At 67.4% G+C, this 17,795-nt stretch overlaps 2 protein-coding genes across 8 annotated transcripts; one reads left to right on the top strand and one right to left on the bottom strand.

The window, feature by feature from the left end:
- Positions 1-1,692: 1,692 nt before the first annotated feature.
- Positions 1,693-12,181, top strand: LRRC47 (leucine rich repeat containing 47). Its single transcript, XM_032302779.1, has 7 exons — positions 1,693-2,346; positions 7,266-7,724; positions 8,377-8,493; positions 9,156-9,271; positions 9,795-9,897; positions 10,160-10,249; positions 10,369-12,181. The coding sequence occupies exons 1-7, from the start codon at positions 1,705-1,707 to the stop codon at positions 10,615-10,617; spliced, it is 1,776 nt and encodes a 591-aa protein (XP_032158670.1). The 5' UTR covers positions 1,693-1,704; the 3' UTR covers positions 10,618-12,181.
- Positions 12,182-13,997: 1,816 nt separating this feature from the next.
- On the bottom strand, positions 13,998-17,028 carry SMIM1 (small integral membrane protein 1 (Vel blood group)). 7 transcript variants are annotated; one of them, XM_032302786.1, is made up of 5 exons: positions 16,925-17,028; positions 16,530-16,667; positions 16,061-16,133; positions 14,831-14,949; positions 13,998-14,567 (listed from the first exon to the last, which is right to left on the bottom strand). In XM_032302786.1, the coding sequence occupies exons 4-5, from the start codon at positions 14,938-14,940 to the stop codon at positions 14,441-14,443; spliced, it is 237 nt and encodes a 78-aa protein (XP_032158677.1). In that variant the 5' UTR covers positions 14,941-14,949; positions 16,061-16,133; positions 16,530-16,667; positions 16,925-17,028; the 3' UTR covers positions 13,998-14,440. The 7 variants fall into 7 exon arrangements, with proteins under 7 accessions (XP_032158677.1, XP_032158680.1, XP_032158679.1 ...); XM_032302789.1 differs by having other exon boundaries at positions 14,831-15,083; XM_032302788.1 differs by having other exon boundaries at positions 16,510-16,667.
- Between the last annotated feature and the right edge of the window lie 767 nt (positions 17,029-17,795).

Below are 17,795 nucleotides of genomic sequence, written 5' to 3' on the forward strand. Positions count from 1 at the left end.
GGGTTAGGGCGTCCGTCACTGCTCGGGGTCGGACCCGGGTTAGGGGGTCCGTCACTGCTCGGGGTCGGACCCGGGTTAGGGCGTCCGTCACTGCTCGGGGTCGGACCCGGGTTAGGGCGTCCGTCACTGCTCGGGGTCGGACCCGGGTTAGGGGGTCCGGCACTGCTCGGGGTCGGACCCGGGTTAGGGGGTCCGGCACTGCTCGGGGTCGGACCCGGGTTAGGGCGTCCGTCACTGCTCGGGGTCGGACCCGGCACTGCTCGGGGTCGGACCCGGGTTAGGGGGTCCGTCACTGCTCGGGGTCGGACCCGGGTTAGGGCGTCCGTCACTGCTCGGGGTCGGACCCGGGTTAGGGGGTCCGGCACTGCTCGGGGTCGGACCCGGGTTGGGGGTCCGTCACTGCTCGGGGTCGGACCCGGGTTAGGGGGTCCGTCACTGCTCGGGGTCGGACCCGGGTTAGGGGGTCCGTCACTGCTCGGGGTCGGACCCGGGTTAGGGGGTCCAGCACTGCTCGGGGTCGGACCCGGGTTAGGGGGTCCGTCACTGCTCGGGGTCGGACCCGGGTTAGGGGGTCCGTCACTGCTCGGGGTCGGACCCGGGTTAGGGCGTCCGTCACTGCTCGGGGTCGGACCCGGGTTAGGGGGTCCGGCACTGCTCGGGGTCGGACCCGGGTTAGGGCGTCCGTCACTGCTCGGGGTCGGACCCGGGTTAGGGGGTCCGGCACTGCTCGGGGTCGGACCCGGGTTGGGGGTCCGTCACTGCTCGGGGTCGGACCCGGGTTAGGGGGTCCGTCACTGCTCGGGGTCGGACCCGGGTTAGGGGGTCCGTCACTGCTCGGGGTCGGACCCGGGTTAGGGGGTCCAGCACTGCTCGGGGTCGGACCCGGGTTAGGGGGTCCGTCACTGCTCGGGGTCGGACCCGGGTTAGGGGGTCCGTCACTGCTCGGGGTCGGACCCGGGTTAGGGCGTCCGTCACTGCTCGGGGTCGGACCCGGGTTAGGGGGTCCGGCACTGCTCGGGGTCGGACCCGGGTTAGGGCGTCCGTCACTGCTCGGGGTCGGACCCGGGTTAGGGGGTCCGGCACTGCTCGGGGTCGGACCCGGGTTAGGGCGTCCGGCACTGCTCGGGGTCGGACCCGGGTTAGGGGGTCCGGCACTGCTCGGGGTCGGACCCGGGTTAGGGGGTCCATCACTGCTCGGGGTCGGACCCGGGTTAGGGGGTCCGGCACTGCTCGGGGTCGGACCCGGGTTAGGGGGTCCGGCACTGCTCGGGGTCGGACCCGGGTTAGGGGGTCCGGCACTGCTCGGGGTCGGACCCGGGTTAGGGCGTCCGGCACTGCTCGGGGTCGGACCCGGGTTAGGGCGTCCGGCACTGCTCGGGGTCGGACCCGGGTTAGGGGGTCCAGCACTGCTCGGGGTCGGACCGGGGTGGGGGAGGGGTGACCCCGTCGGGCTGCGGGTCCCGGCCCGTCCCCCCCAACCCCGGGCAGCCCCAAACGCCCGCGTAGACCCTTCCCCTGCACCGGGAACCTCCCGCCGCCTTCTCCCGGACGTGCCCGGAACTCTCCTCTCCCACACGCTGCCGCCGCGGGACCGCCCCTTCCGGTCCTGGCCGGAAGTGACGCGCCATGCCCCGGAAGTGCCCCGGAAGTGCCCCGGAAGTGCCCCGGAAGTGCCCCGGGAGCGGCGGCGGAAGCGGCGGCGCGATGGCGGCGGCGGCGGCGGCGGCGGCGGCGGCGGCGGCCCCGGCGCCCGAGGCCTGGCCCGAGCTGGAGCTGGCGGAGCGCGAGCGGCGGCGCGAGCTGCTGCTGACGGGGCCGGGGCTGGAGCAGCGGGTGCGCGCGGCGGGCGGGCGGCTGCCGCCGCGGCTCTTCTCGCTGCCGCTGCTGCACTACCTGGAGGTGAGCGGCTGCGGGAGCCTGCGCGAGCCGGGCCCGGGGCTGGCGCAGGGCCTCCCGCAGCTGCACAGCCTCGTGCTGCGGCGCAACGCGCTGGGGCCCGGCCTGAGCCCCGAGCTCGGCCCGCTGCCCGCGCTGCGCGTGCTCGACCTGTCGGGCAACGCCCTGGAGGCGCTGCCGCCGGGCCAGGGCCTGGGCCCCGCCGAGCCGCCGGGGCTGCCGCAGCTGCAGAGCCTCAACCTCAGCGGCAACCGGCTGCGCGAGCTGCCCGCCGACCTGGCGCGCTGCGCCCCGCGCCTGCAGACCCTCAACCTCACGGGCAACCGGCTGGACGCCTTCCCCGCCGAGCTCTTCCGCCCCGGCGCGCTGCCGCTGCTCAGCGAACTGGCGGCCGCCGACAACCGCCTGCGGGAGCTCAGCCCGGACATCGCGCACCTGGCCTCGCTCAAGGTCAGCGGCCGCTGGGCGCGGGCCGGGGCCCTGAGACAGGGCGCGGCGCGGCGCGGCGGGGAGGGACCGTCGGGCCGGGGCCTGCAGCCTGCGAGCCGGGCGGGAGTGGGCCGGCGCGGGCCGCGGTCGCGAGCAGCCCAGCAGCGGAGCCCCGCGTCCGTGTCTCTGGCTGCAGACATTTGTGATCGTGGCGGGGGTCGGCCCCAGGCGCGGCTCCGCGTGAGGCCGCAGCTGTCCCGCAGTGCCGCTCCCGGGAGGAGGTTATTAGTCCTTCAGAGGCCGGCGGGGCTGCGGGCAGTCCACTAGTGCTTCGGGTTTTCCTCTAGACCCCACGGTCCAGGGGCCGCTCACCTCCCCCTCCCCAGGCCCCAGCGCAATGCAGGGCAGACGGCGCTGGTGAGGCCAGGCGGCCTGGGGGAGCCGGACACTGCCCGGCCTCGCCCACCTCCAGCTCAGAGGCCCCCGCCGAGCCCTGCCTCCCCGTCGCCCCCTTTCAGCCTTAAAGAGGCAGATTTGTGGTGGTTCCTCCTAGTTTTCATCCTTCTAACGCAGACGTCGTGAAGCGGTAAAGTATGGGCTTGTGTCACAGAGGTTCCTCTCGGTATCGTCCACTGACCTCGCGGGTCCGTCCGTCTGCACAGATCTGAGTGTGTGCGCGTGTGGGGGGGGGACGTGTGTGCAGTGAGGACCGCAGGGCCTCGTGCTTGCTGGCGTCTGCAGACGAGGCTGTGCGGTGACGCCGGGCGCCGTGGTTGTCCAGGGCGGGAGGCTTCGCTTTGGGGCTGACGTGTGACAGGCCACGTGCGACCTCGTGTGCTTGCCTCGTGTGCCTCGTGTGCTCCCACCTGTCCGATCTCGGCTGCCCAGGAGGTCCGTGTACCAGACACGCAGCCGAGGACGGCTCTCCTGAGCGCAAGATGGTTGCTCTGTTTCTCTCCAGATCCGGAATGTCTTCCCGGCGGTTAGGTTTATTTTCAATGTTCTCTACGACATGTGCCCACCACGGACGTCCGTGGCCTTCGCGTGTCCCGACACCATCATTCGCGGGTGTCATCCCTGCGGAACCCCCACGCGCTGTTGCCCGGCTTCCATCGATCTCTGCCACCTGAAGAGCCTGTCTGTCGCGGAGGGTGCGGTGCCACAGCTGGTTGAGATCCCCTTTGGGTTTCGATGTCCTCCAGGGGCCTTTCCGCACTGACGCCCCCGGGAGCAGTGCCCCGAGAACAGTGGGAAGCCGCGTTGCCGTGCGCTGGGGCTGTGCAGACAGACATCCTGTCCCTGCTCGTGCTGTGGGAAGGCTGGGGTGCGGAGAACTGACTCAGAGGCAGGAGGGTGGGCTCCCCCAGCATCCGGTGGCCGTGCCGCCGGCTCCTGCGTGCGTCCTTGCAGCCGTGAACGGTGCCGTGAACGGGGCGGACTACGGGCCTGGGCCAGAACCGCGGCAGTTGTCCCCTGCGCAGCGGGTCTCCGCCCGGGCTGGCTCGCTCACGAGTGCCGCTGGTCCGCGGGCGGGCAGTCAGGCCTGGGCTCCGCTGCGATGCTCCGAAGACTGCGCTCTGTCCGGGATGTCCTGGTGCCGCTCCCGGCCCAGCAGGCTAGTCCACGTCTCACGGGGCGGCTCAGGGCTCCTGAGAGTGCGACCGCAAGAGCGCTCCCTGAGGGCAGGCTTGGAGTGGCGGCCAGGCATTTCACCCTGGCAGGTGAAATGAGCCAAGCCCCGTCCACGTCCCTGGGGAGACCTCGCCCGGTCCCTCGGGGCCACCGGAGCAGCCACACACGTGCTTCTGCTTGTCCCTCCCCTCACTTCCCGAGTGGGGAGACAAGTGCCTTGGTGCCCGCCCACCACCGCCCCCGGGGAGCTGCCCCAGACCCAGGTTTGGGGAAGGCCTGACCCTCCTCCCCACTCCGCGCGCAGGGACAAGGGAGCCCAAGAGAAAACGGAGTACTTACCGTGCCGGGCCTCGCCGGCTGGACAGCCACCTGACTGAGCCGGGTTCCGTCGACGTCCTGGTGTCTGGCCATTCAGCAGGGCGCCCCACGGGAGGCCCCAGAACGTGGGGAGGGGTTTCTCTCCGGGGGCATCTGTCCCTGCACTAGGCTTCTGTCACCCGTGGGGCTCAGCTGCCAGGGCAGGGCTGGCCAAGGATTGCAGCCCTCACATCACCCCAGCCAGGGCTGACAGATGTCCCCAGGGTTTCCTCCCCTCCTCCCGCACGCACCGGTGCCCACACCCATTGGGGCCACCCATGTCACTCACAGGTGGGAGTCCCCTGTGGTCAGGCTTCACAAAGAAGTTCCACTTGGATTGTGATACTTTGGTCCAGCGCCCAGACCCTGCAGTTTAGGAGTCCTTCCCCCGTGGCCACAGCGGTGACGGGCTGCTCGGTGCCTGGGTGGGGTCTGGGTGCCCCCGCCAGGCATGCCCGCTGGAACGAAGCTAGAACAAAGACGGTTGCTAGCTCCCCTCGAGGTGGCCGAGGTGGCGTGTTAGTCTCAGGGTCGCACAGCTAGGATTGAGGACCCCCTCCCCAGCACACGGTCCGCAGCGGTGGTGTTCCCAGAGGCACTCAGTGGCCACGGCCAGCTCAGACATCTGTGTGACCTGCAGGAAGGGGGTAGATGGGGTCTTTATGAGTCGGCTCCGGGCAGCAGGCAGGTTTCGGGGCACGCGTCGTGTGCAGTTAATTCCGCTCCGTGTGTCATAGCAGTGGGGGTTGACGTGCGCGATGTGAGCTGGGCTTCCGGGCCAGAGACCTGCCCTCCTGCAGGCGGCGATCTTGCAGGACACTCCCCGCCCCCCCAGGGCTCCTCCTGCCGCTCCCTTGGTCCCTTCTCGTTCTTTCCCAGGCGTGAACCCGCACTGAGTCCGCTGCTCTTACCTGCCGGTGCCCACGTCGCCACAGGGCTCCCAGCTTCCAGAACCCCGATCTGCCGCCTCCCCTCCCTGCCACATTCCCACGGGGCCCAGCTCGGGGCCTGAGGGGCCCTCTGGGCTCTGACCGCTGCCCCAGCTTACTGCTCTGAGATGTCCACGATGTGCTCATCGCCCCTGAGAGAAGCCCCCCAACCCGGGACCCTCGCACTGTTGGCCGCCGGGGTGGGGGCGGCGGCCGGGGAGGCCCAGCCCCCCCGGCCGCCCCTCCTCGCTGCTCCTCTGCGGCCGGCACATGGCATCCACCTGGCTGGCCTGTTCCGTGCAGCTGCAACGGTGACCCCGATGGAGCCCTCGGGCTGACCAAAGCGTGGCGGACCTCGGAGCCGGTGTGTGCGGTGGAGCTAGGACAGGCCTCGCCAGACCTGACCTCAGGACGGCAGCCCTCGCTGTGGCTCACAAGCCCCGATGGTGGCCCTGGAAGGGCTCTCCTGTCGTCCGTCTCCCCGCCGTTCCCAGTCCCCACTGGGTGAGGAGAAAGGCCTGGCGAGGCACAAAATGGCCACAGGTGTAGGAAATCGTGTTGCCCACAGCCCCTTGGGGCCTCTTGGTGACCCCCCAGGGTGACCAACGGCCGGGTCTGGCTTCCTCTCTTCGTCCCCGGTCCTGAGTGCGAGACGGAAGCCTGTTGGAGCTGCTCGCTCTCTGCTGAGCTCTGGGAGAGGCTCCTCAGCGACATCGGGCCCTGGCCTGGTGTGACCCTGCGCGGAGTCTCCCCCGTCTCAGCAGCCACAGGATAGCCTCATCCACAGTGGGGCTCAGACTTGTCCCCTCCGCCAGCCGAGCAAACGGCCTCGTCTGGATCGCCAGAGCCCCTGTTCCCTTCTCAGTTCGCGACTGAGTCTGTCACCAGTTTGGCTGGGCCTTTCGGTCCTGGTCAGGCCCCGGGCTGCAGCCGACCTCGCCCAGCGAGCGGTGCATGTGTTGTAGGGGGAGGCGGGGGGAGGGCCAGGGGGAGGCGCCCCCAGCACCGGGCACACAGGCGCCCTCTGCTCCAGACTCTTCCCCGGCCGCCGCTCGCCGCCTCACTTCCCCTGTGCTCCTCACAGCTGACCGGCTAACGGGCTTCTCCCGCGGCTGCCCCCGCCTGGTCTGCGCCGCGCCGAGCAGGGCCAGTGCAGGGCGCCCCGCTGGCCCAGGAGGAGGCCCAGAACGGCCGTCCGTGTGCAGTGTCCCGCGCCGCCTGGGCCGCGAGTGCCGCTGGCTCGGGCATGCTGGGAAGGGGCGGAGGGTGGCTGGGCTCTTCCTGGGGGGCCGGTCCTCCTCCCCACAGCAGCAGGAGGGGAAACGGGCCTGCGCCAGCCCCTGCGCTGGAAGACCGCTCCATTAGTGTCCCTCCTGCCCCACCAGGCTCTGGCGAGACGGCCCTGCGAGGTGGCTGTCGGTGGTTTCCGTCCTCGGCGAGTCTGATGCCAGCCGTGCGTTTTTGTCAGAGCCCGGTCGCTCACAGTGCTGGAAGGTTCTGCGTGGGCCGTAGGGCGTCACGAACCTCTTCATAGCGCAGTCAGCAGTGGCGCCGCACCCTCTCCGGGTCACGGTTGGGGGCGGAGAGCGCAGGCCAGTCGGAGCCCGGCGGCCGGCAGTGGAGTTGGCGCAGCGCATGGTGCTGCTGGGGGCCCTGTGTGTCCGTGCGGAGCGTCCCGCTTGTCACTCGCGCCGCGTTCTTCCCAACTCACTTAAAGAACGTGAGCCCCATTTTGTGGGGAACCTGTTTCTCATCTCGGGTGCTTGTCTGTCTGTAACCACGTGTGTCCCTTGTCCCGAGCTCCTTTCTCTGCTCCCTTCGTCCGTCGGGATAGTCGTCACCACAAGGAACCTTGCAGGGAGCAGGAAGTGTTTCGTGGGGGGCTGTTTGCGGCCGTCCCTGCGGCCACGTGGGCACGGTAGCAGGTGTCAGTCTGGGCGTGGAGCTGGGGACAGGCCACGTGGGGTGGGGCAGTGCTCCGGGGGGCGAGCTGTGACCACGCGCCCTCCGCCTCCCTCCCAGACGCTGGACCTGTCCAACAACCAGCTCAGCGAGGTCCCGGCGGAGCTGGCTGACTGCCCCAAGCTCAAGGAGGTCAATTTCCGGGGAAACAAGCTGACGGACCGGCGGCTGGAGAAGATGGTCCACGGCTGCCAGACCAAGTCCATCCTGGAGTACCTGCGCAGCGGAGGCCGCGGCGGCGGCCGGGGCAAGGGCAAGGCCGAGGGCCCCGAGAAGGAAGAGGCCCGCAGGAGGCGGCGCGAGAGGCGGAGGAGGGAGAGTGGCGAGGGGGAGGAGGAGGAGGCGGACCACGCCGGCAGGCTGCTGCTCCGGGTCCTGCACGTGTCTGAGAACCCTGCCCCGCTGACCGTGCAGGTCAGCCCCACGGTCAGGGACGTCCGGCCGTTCATCGTGGGGGCCGTCGTGAGAGGCATGGACCTGAAGCCTGGGAACGCACTCAGACGGTTCCTCACCTCCCAGGTGGGTGCCCACGGCCCACGAGGGGCTGGCGCAGGCGGCCCTGGGGCTGGTGCGGTGTCACAGTGCGTGAGCACGGAGCGGGCCGGCCCTGGGCCTCGGTCGCAGGGATGGGTGCCGCCTGCTACTCCGCAGACGCCTCTCCGGTCCTGCCTTGTTTCTGAGATCGGCATTTCCCGAGCTTCTGATGGCTTGGGGGATTTTCTCATGTCTGGAATGGGTTGCACAGTCCCCTGCACGGTGGTATACAAACGGTCATGTCTTCCCAGCTGTTCCCACACTAGACGAACATCCTGATTTGTTTTCCTGTGCAGCTTGCCCAGCTTTTAAAGTAGGGGCCCCATCTCCGAAGTTTGCAGGCCGGCACGTGGCCCGCGGGGTGACGCAGCTCCCCCCACGTCCGAGTCTCCCACGCCCCCAGCCAGGAGTTCAGAGCTCAAACGTCGGGGCTTCCAAGAAGAACTTTGGAAGCCTGTTGTCGTTTGTTGAGGCTCACATTTCAGTTCGGGGAGGCTTCTCTGTCTCAGAGCCTCCCTTACCGAAGGAAGGAATTCTGTAGACGGCTTCCCAGTGCAGGACCCGCAGGATGCTTTTGGGCCAGGGAGGCGGTGGGGGGGCCGCACAGGTTCTGAGCTCCGCGGGTCTGCCATTGCAGACAAAGCTCCATGAGGACGTCTGTGAGAAGAGGACGGCGGCCACCATCGCGACCCACGACCTCCAGGCCGTGCGCGGGCCCCTGCTCTATACCGCCCGCCCACCACAGGACCTCAAGGTGACGTCCCCCGCTCCCTCTGTTTGCTCTGTTTGCAGTTTCCTGGGACGCAGCCGCGCGTGTGCTCCGAGGCAGGTCGGGCACTGGCGAGCACTCCCGGGTCACACACGGGCCGTGTTTATAGTTTCCTTGGAAGTCCGCCTGTCGGAGGAGGGAGTGATTAGAAAGTGGTTTCCTGTATTTCCTCAGCTTCCACCAAACCCTGTGGTTTGTGGACGGATTGCGGAACCCCTCGTTTGGAGTGGACAGGCGTGAGCTTGGGTGGTCCAAGTCCCTCCACGGGTCTGTTACTCCCTGTGGCGTCCAGGGTTCCCGGGGGCCGCCGTAGCCCTGGTGCCCAGCTGCACGCCTGGTTGACCGGTGCCAGCCCCTGCCCCTCCCATCTTGGCCTTCCAGGGGCCACAGGCCTGGGAGATGTCGTCACGTGTGGCATGGTGAAGGTTCAGCCCAGCTTGGAGAGGACCGGCATGTGTGGCCGTCAGGTCTCTGAGCGGCCTCCGTGGGCCCCACGTGCTCACCCCGCCGTCACAGGAGAATGGAGGGGGAGCCGAGGGGACACCGAGCCGACGTGCCATGAGCGGAGGACGGGCGTCATGTGGTGGCGGTGGCTGTAAGGGGAGCCTGTCTCCATCTGAGCTCACCAGCAGGTGTCCACCTCGCAGATCGTGCCCTTGGGGCGCAAAGAAGTCAAGGCCAAGGACCTGGTGCGGCAGTTGCAGCTGGAGGCGGAGGAGCACAGGAAGCAGAAGAAGAGGCAGAACCTGTCGGGCCTGCACAGGTCAGCGCGCCTCCCTCCGACCCCGCCCCACGGGCAGCTCCGGCCTCGCCCCTAGGCTGCCCCAACTTGCGACTTGCCCTTACGGGCGTTAAGTGAAACCTCACGGACGTCGCTCGCTGTGCTGGTAGGGATTCCGCGTGGGGCAGCGGCCGTGACAGACAGCCTCTGCTCTGGCGGAGCTGGGGCTCAGGCGCTGCTCTGGGGGGATGAGACTTTCTTAAGCACGCAGGCCCTCACCTGGAGGGACGGGGGTCCTCCTGCCCAAAGCACATGCACGGGGATGGGGGAGGGCAAATGCGGTCACCTGACGCCAGGAAAGCCCTCCGGCCAACAGCGTCTTGCGCACATCCCCCGCCGCTGGGGCAGGGTGTGGGTGGCCCACTGCCCTGGACCCACGTGAGCACGGGCTTCAGCACGTCTCCCTCCCCGGCCCTCGGACGTCGTGACCTTCCACGGATCCGTCTCACGAGCTGGCATCGGTCCGGTGCTCCCATAGTTACGCCTCTGCGTTTCCTGCCCGCAGATACCTGCACTTACTGGACGGGAAGGACAGTTACCCCTGCCTTGTGGACGCGGATGGCGACGTGATCTCTTTCCCACCGATAACCAACAGCGAGAAGACGAAGGTAAGGCCGTGCGCGTGCGCTCCCTGCATCGGTGGCTGCGGCACGGTGACGTCCCGTCCACCCCCGGACCGTGCAGGCCCCGAGCCTGGGTCCCTGTCCCGCGTGGTGCTGCACCGAGAGTCACCGCGTGTGCGTCCCCGCCTCTCCTCTGGGAAGGGGACGGGCCTGGTTTGCGTGGCGCTGGTTTTCATAGGTTTTTCCTCCGAGCATTTGCTGATGTCTCTGGTAACTTTATTCTTCTCTGAAACTCTTCGGATTTAAGATTAAGAAAACAACTTCCGCTCTGTTTTTGGAAGTAACAAGTGCTGCGAGTCTGCAGACCTGTAAGCAAGTCATGGACGCCCTCGTGCTGGTGAGTCGTCCTGCCCAGTCGGCACTCCGGTCCCCAGGCGCGGTCGGACCCCCGTGTTCCCGCCGCCCCTCGCAGCCCCCACCCCCGGTCGCCTCTGAAATGGTATTTTTCCTTTGCAGAAAATGGCAGAAATCAACAAGTACACGCTAGAAAATCAAGAGGACGGATCCCTTTCAGATCCCGACGCCGACGCGGTCTCCGGGCAGCCCCCGGACCCCAGCGGGAGCTCAGGTGCCGAAAAGGCAGGGAGCACCACGCTGGTCGTGGAGCAGGTCCGGGTGCTGGACGAGGACGGGCACCTGAAGGTGGTGTACCCCTCCAAGACGGACCTGGGCCTCGCCGCGCCCCATGTGACCGTGATCCGCTGAGCCCTGGCGCCTGCGCCAGCCAGCCGCGTGGGTCCTCAGCTCTGCCAGTTGTGCGGACGTTAAGTCCCTCGTTTGTCTCCCCGGTGGTTTGCAAGACCTGCGCCTCCCCTGCGGCCGTCCAGCCAGTCCGTCCTGCCGCAGCGAGACCACGTTGCCATGGACTTGAATCGTTTTGCCTTTCCACCACCAAACTGTTTTACTGAGGCTTTTTACAAAATTCTCAAATATCAGAATTAACTGTTCAAAACATTCTGAAATCATGTGAACTCGGCCACTACCTTCATTCAGGGGAGGAAACACACGGATTGGCCTGGATCTTCAGCTCCAACCCGGGAACCTAAACCGCGTGTTTCAGCGGGCTGCGCCGGGATTTTTCTGCGATCTGGCGGCTTTGGAAACCTCAGCGTGCGGGGGCGCAGCCTCGAGGTGTGGAGAGACGCCCCATCCCTAACTAGTTGGCCCCAAATCGTTCTCTTTTTATGAAAAAAAAATCTTTTAGGTGACCTTAGAATTGGCAGCAGCATTTTTTTCTTGCTCTTGTGGTTGGACGTGTCTGGGTTAGTGTCACAGGCCCCCCCCCCCCCAGTGCAGCCCGGAGGGCGCAGCCCACATCAGAACACGCGGCTCGGGGCTCGCACGCGGCGCCCTGTAGTGGACTCGGTGTCCGTGGACTGGCCATTCTGCCGTCCACCAGCTCGAGGACAGACAGGGGTGTGCGCAGAAGGCGAAGTTGGAAGCCAGCAACCACAAAACATGGCCGGTGAATGGTTCTTCAGTGTTTTGTTTTAGGTTCTTTCCAGTTTTGAATGTCTTGGGCCTCACACCACGGCGTGAGTGTGTGTGTGTTTCTGTGTGCAAGTGCACGTGCATGCCCCTTCCTGGAACCCCAGGCTGCAGCCGGCCGCAGGGTAGGGGCTTTCACTGACCTCCCTGCTTGGTGGCCGGGCTGGGTTACAAAACACCGACTCTGGCTTTTGGTATTTCGTGACCCCATCGGTGTCACGTTCTGTGACCTGCAAGAGACAGTTCGTGTGTTCTGCTGACTTGGGGAGTGTTTGCGGGAGGCTCACTGAACCCGTGCATTTAGCCATCAAAACCGGACACAGGGAAGCAGGGGAGCTCACAGAGGCACGAGGTTCTCCCAGAGCTCAGCCAGGCTGCTTTCGAGGACCCAGCGGGCTCTCTGGACATCTCCAGGCCCTCCCTTCGGTCCCTGGGCTGAAGGTGCCAGATGGTGGCTTTTCTTTGTTTTGTTAACCCCAGACCTAACCAACATCTGCGCTGGTGGCTCTGGCTTGTTATCTCATGCGTCCTGGGCTCCCAGGGCAGTGACTGCTATGGGTTGGTTTGGCTGGCGTGGGTCTGCGGCTGGGCGGGCCACATGCCGTCAGCTGTGACCTCGCTGACACGGGCAGAACTGCCAGCCTGGTGCCTTTCGGACGCAGCCCAGCCCTGTGTGAGGTGTGCGGATGCACTGAGCTTACGACCAGAAACCAGACATCCTTCCTCTTTGCCGGTCCAGCCCGCTAATAAAAGTCCTTTAATAAAAACATCTGTGCCCCTCCCCAGCAATTCCTTCCTTGGCAGTATTTCAGGGTAGTGTCTGGGGGGAAACAGAGGACCTGAACACCCCCTTCCCAGCCCAGATCTTGCCAGCAAAAAGCAAGAGGCACTTAACAATCACACGGGCTCTGCCCAGGGAGGCTGCTGGACCCTCCAGGCCTAGAGTGGGTGTTGGACGCCCTCACAGGGGCACCTGTCCCCGGCAGGTCTCATTCATGAGTCAGATGTGTGAGGAAAGATCGCCTGACAACTCAGCAGGGGGCTGCCCCCTCCCTGGCCAGGGCCCCGGGGCCCACATCTGGCAGAGACAACTCACAAGGTGGCTTGTGGCCTGAGGGCCTCTGCCTGCAGCCTCCCAGCACATCAGCTCGGCGCTGGTGGGGCCCACGGCAGGGAACATGGGCGTGCGCCAGGGAGCCCCGCGGCACCTGCTGTCCTGACACCTGCTGGGCCTCGGGGTGCATGGAGCATGAAGGCCGGGTCTTAATGGCTTTTGTCATCAACTAGCCCACGCGGTGCCTCCCCCAAGCCAGGGAGGACCCACAGGGATCACTGGGCAGTGCTGGGCTGAGCTGGAGGGGCCAAGGGCACCGTCCCGGGACTGGTTCCCCATAGTGCCCCTTGCATGTGGACCACATGTGCTTGCTGCCCCCACCTGCTCTGTGCCCCCTCCTTGCTGTGCTTGGGCCCTGCCCCCAGCCCCTCTAGTCTGACCTGTCCCACACACTCACTGGGCTCTGCCTGGGGCTGCTGAGGCCGGGGGGCCCTGAGGCCTGCTGGGCGTTTGGGAAGTGGGCGGGGTGTGGGGGTAGAGTGACCTCAGAAGTGCTGGGCAGGCAGCCGCCAGGGCCCTCCTCTTCTGTCCAGCGCCCTGGCCAGGCTCTTGGCAGAGGCTGCACCTAGTCCTGGGGAGACCCAGCCCCTGCACCTCTGGGGAAACTGCCAATGTCCTAGAGCCCATGGAGGCTGTGCAACCCAGCCGAGTCCCCCCCCCCAGTGCGCCCCCAGTGGTGGCTCCAGGGTAAGGCTGGGTACATGCCAGCCGGCTGGCACCCCTCCGTCCTCGAGTGTGGCCCAACAGGGCTGGGAAACGGGTCTTGGAGACAGGTGCCGAGGCCCAGAGACTAGGGCTAACTGGACCAGCCCCTCTGCCCCTTAACCAGCTTCCCTACCCCACAGCCGGCTCCCATCACGCTTGGAGACCCCAACCCAGGCCAGGCCCACCAGGCACCCCTCCCTCCTGTGGGCAGAGCCAGGGGCCACCGGCATGGTGCAGCCATCCCTAGTAGGCAGGCCAGTCTTGAGGGGTCTCTGTCCGCCCCTGCCAGTTTGGCATCTAACACCCATGTCTGCCCTGTGACCTCCAGTCTCGGGGCCCAAGAGGACAGTGACTGTCTGGCATCTCCTGCCCTCAGCTGTCTGGGAAGCACTCTGCTAAGGTGTTTCTGGCAAAGGTTTTTGGGGCCTGAGCTGTGAACTTATAGTCTGTAGGTAGGGGTGAACAGAGGGCCCAGAGGGCACCTACTGGGAACAAGGCAGGGGGACTGGACGGAAGCCCTGAGCCGAGAGGCCTTGTCCGAGGCCAGTCAGGTGAGGCAGGAACAGGTCCCACCAGTGGCCAGTCCTCGGGCCTGCCCCCAGGGGCTCACGTCCCACAAGAAGGTCCAGCCAGGCAGAGACACATTCCAAGGCCCAGAGCAGAGTGGGAGGGAGGACAGGCCCCTCCCACAAGCTTCCCACTGTGGTCCGAGTGCTTTCTAGCTGGCCTCACGCCAGGCAGGCGCCTGGGTCCCGGTGGAAGCCGCTGTCACCCATCCTTCATTCAACAGACTTTTAATGGCTGCCTTGGCGGGGAAGTGCCTTCCCATTGGATCCACTCCCTCAAGAGGGACACCCCCTTCACAGCATGGAAGACTGGGCCGTGGGCCCCAGGCCCGCCCGGGGAGGACCTCTCCCTGCAGGGGCTGTGGGGGCGGGTCCTGCAGTCCCAGCTCCAGCGAGCCCCTCTTCCAGCCATGCGTGTCCTGGCTAGCCACGTGCCACCAGGCATGTGCACCTGTGTGCCCACGTGCTGGCCAGTGACCACAGCACGGCGGGGGGCAGGGGGGCGTCTGTCCAGAGAGAAGAGTCTTCTGTACACGAGGACTGTATATATGGGGTTCTTTGTACACAAAAGGGTGCTGGCATACAGGGGTCGGCCCGTCCAAGCCCACGTCCCCATGCACGGGCAGCCAGCCCCGAGCGTCCGTGCTGGGCAGCCTCATTTGCACTTGTGCACGTAGTAACCGGTGAGATAGCCGAGGATGAAGATGACCCAGAAGACGGCCACTCCGCCCAGCACCTTCATGGCGATGCCCAGCTTGCCCGAGCACAGCTTCTGGGAGATCCTAGGGAGAGAAGCACCCACACATGAGCCCGTCCCCGAGTAGACTGGGGGGCTAGGCTGGAAAGGAGAGGGCCCTGGGGAAGGGGGACCCCGAAGGAGGGTGGCCTGTGCACTCTGCCGACTTGGGGGACAGGAGGGACCCCAGCGAGGGAGGTGCAGGGCCCGGGCTGGCCGGGACTGCCGGGGCTGGGGTGGGGCGCCCTGCAGCACAGAAGCCACCAGGGGGGACGAGGAGCCTCCTCCCGCCGGCCTGTGGGCCCTCACCGCTCCCAGCTCCAGGGCGCCTCTGCGCTGGACCCGGCCGCCACGTGGACCTCGTCCTGGCTGCGGTCATCCCACCTGCTGTACTGGATGCCGCTCTCCTGGGGCTGCATGCTGCAGGGCTGCGGAAGGAGGAAGGAGGGGCAGGAGGCGGGCCGAGGCACTCAGGGCAGGGAGACCAAGGCAGGCGTGCGGGTGTCCGACTCCCCGTAACCCATGATCCCGGTGAGCGCAGCGGCTGGGGCTCTGGGTGGGGCTGCGGTGAAGGCCAGGGTCTGGGGGGGGGGTTGTGGGCTGGCTCCCCCCCTCCCCACCTTCTCACCTGGCCTCCCAGGGGACCAGGACGCCAAGTGGTGGGGCCACTTGCTCAGGGTCACATGGGAGGAGGCCAAGGCAGAATTCCAACCCCGGGAGGCTGCACACCCTTCCCTCAGGAATGTTAGAGGCTGTCCCCACCCAGGGGGAGGAGAGGGGGCTCTGGCAGAGCTGAGGCCGCCCTGGCCGAAACCATGGGTCCTTGACCTCGTAACTGCCTGCCTTCCCTCCCCATTCCTGACTGATAAGGCCCCGGAGCGTCTCCAGAGGCTGGGAAGACAAGGCACAGGGCGGTGGCTGGTACGGGCCAGACCCTTCCTGGGAGGCTGGAGCGTCCAGAGCACCGGCAGCTGTGTCCTGTGTCCTCCAGCCGGACCCAGGGGCAGCCCCCACCCCCCGCCACTGCCTACAGGAAAAGCCAGAGCCTGTGGGTCCCTGGGCCTGCCAGGAGTGCAGGAGCTGGAGATGCAGGGGTCTCCCTGCTAGGGACCCCCTTCCACGGAACCCCGGAGAGAGGCTTAAAGGCACAGCAGGCTAACCCAGAAACTCACGGGATGGCAGTTCGTACCCACCCCCAACGCGCTTCTGCGTCCACCCTTCCCCCATCCCAGGCCAGCGGGAGGAAGGAAGGGAGCCTGTCTCCGAACCACGAGACCTGCCTCTCAGGTCGTCTCAGGTCGGGGCACCTGCTTTGCTGCAGCCACTCAGATCGTGGCTGTTCTCAGGCCCAAGGGAGGCCGCGTGTCTGCACAGTGTGGGCTGCGCTTCCCCAGGTGTGCGTGGGAAACGGGCTCCAGGCCGACTCTGGGGCTGCCCACCTGACGTCCCCTCCTGCCGCCCGTGGGCAGAGTCCCCATTCTGTCCCAGCAGCAATGTGCCACCCCAAATGACAGCCGGGGCCGAAGACAAGCTTAATACCTTGGCTCTTGCTTTCCCACGTCACCAGGAGGCCCGCAAAGGGCTGGAGCGCAGCGGAGCTCACGGTTTCTCACTCTGACCAAAAAAATAGCAACCACTTTCCTCCTGCCCTCGCACGATGGCCGGAGCTGCAGCAGCCACACTGCAACCCAGATACCCCTGCAGCACCAGCCCTCACCCACTTTGGGCTTCTTGAGAAGAGTGAACCCCACCTGCTCAAGCCTGGGCTCCTGCGGCGGGCAGGGGAAAGCACTCCCGTCTGACGGAGACTAGGTGGTGGCTCTGAAGCCACCTCTGGACGGAGCCACCAGAAGCTGGGGAGGTGCTCAGAGCGGGGATCCTGAGGGCCTGGCTCTCTAGCCCCCATCCCCCGGTACCTGGAGACACCCAAGCTGGGGACCCTCTGGGGCTACCACCGCATACCTCAGACCCCTTCTCCCCCAAAGCACCTGAGGCGCCCACAGCTTACGCAGGGAGAGTCCTGGCGTGGGGGCCCGGACTCCGGCGCCCAGGAAGGCGGTCAGGCGGTCAGAGCCCGGCCGGTGGATCTCGCCCGCCTCCTCCCAGGCCGCAGGTCAAGGTCCGACGTGCAGCGGATCCCCGAGGCCTCAAAATTTAAAAAAAAAAAGAAACAAAATGAAGAAAAGGTGAAGGTGAGCGGCCCTGCGAGCAGCGGGAGGGGAAGCGGGCGCCGGGGTGTCCCCGCTGCCAGCAGGAGCCGGCGGACATTTCCCGCACGCGGCCGCCCGGCCGGGTCAGCGCTACGAGCCTCGCCCCCCGCCCACCCCGCAGCTCCGGGACCCCCGGGCGGCCCCTCGCACGGCAGGGAGGACGCGGCAGGCCCACCTCCTCCGCCCGCCTCACCACGAAGCTGCCCCGGACGCGCGCTCCACCGCCCTCGGTCCCCCGCGCCGCGCAGACGTGTCCCGGAGGGAGGGGCGGGGCCTGGGGGCGGGGCGGCCGGGGGCGGGGCAGCGGCGAAGCCCGCACCCGGGCGCCCACCCCAGGCCGGAGGTGTTCGGAGGGCGCGGCGGGAGGGCGCGCGTGCTGCCGGGGGAAAGGCTGTAGGGGCTGCAGGGGAGAGGCGGGGCTGCGGGGGAGCGGGGACCACGAGGGAGAGGGTGCCGCGGGGACGAGGGGTCGGCAGAGGAGGGGGGGGCCCCCGTGGGCTGGGGTCTGCAGGGGAGGGGGCTGCCGGCAGCAGGGCCCTCGGGGGTCCCGGGGTGAGGGGGCCGCGCGGGTGCCGGGCACTGGTGCAGAAGCGGGCCCTGGAGCCTCCCGGCTCTGCTCCGACCGACGAGGCGGCCCAGCCCGGCGCCCCGGGGAGCCTGCGCGGGGGTCCCCGCTGTTCCTCGGCTCCCGCACTGGGCCCGGGGCGAGCGCGAAGCGGGAAAGGCCGGCTGCGTGCACAGGCGGGTGGAGGTGGGGGCAGAGACAAGCCGCCGCGCTCGGGTGCCTGCGTTCAGCGCGTCGCGGGGCCGCGAACCTGCGAGGTGCGGGACGCAGACCCGGCGAACGCGCAGATCAGGGTGCGTGGCCTCCTAGAGCTTTCACTCCCGCAGCAGTGACGGGAACAGGCGTCGAAAACGGCCGCCACCGTCTTCCAAACCGGTCCAAGCCGTGCCCCAGCCAGGGGAGCCCCCACCTCATGGGTTTGTGCAGCAGGGGGAGGGAGAGCGGATGGGCACCGAGTCTCAGGCCTCCCAAGCCCGCGGGGTCTCGGGGGTGGGCCCTG

This window comes from Mustela erminea, chromosome 10 (assembly GCF_009829155.1).
Source record: "Mustela erminea isolate mMusErm1 chromosome 10, mMusErm1.Pri, whole genome shotgun sequence".
Classification (NCBI taxonomy): Eukaryota; Metazoa; Chordata; class Mammalia; order Carnivora; family Mustelidae; genus Mustela; species Mustela erminea.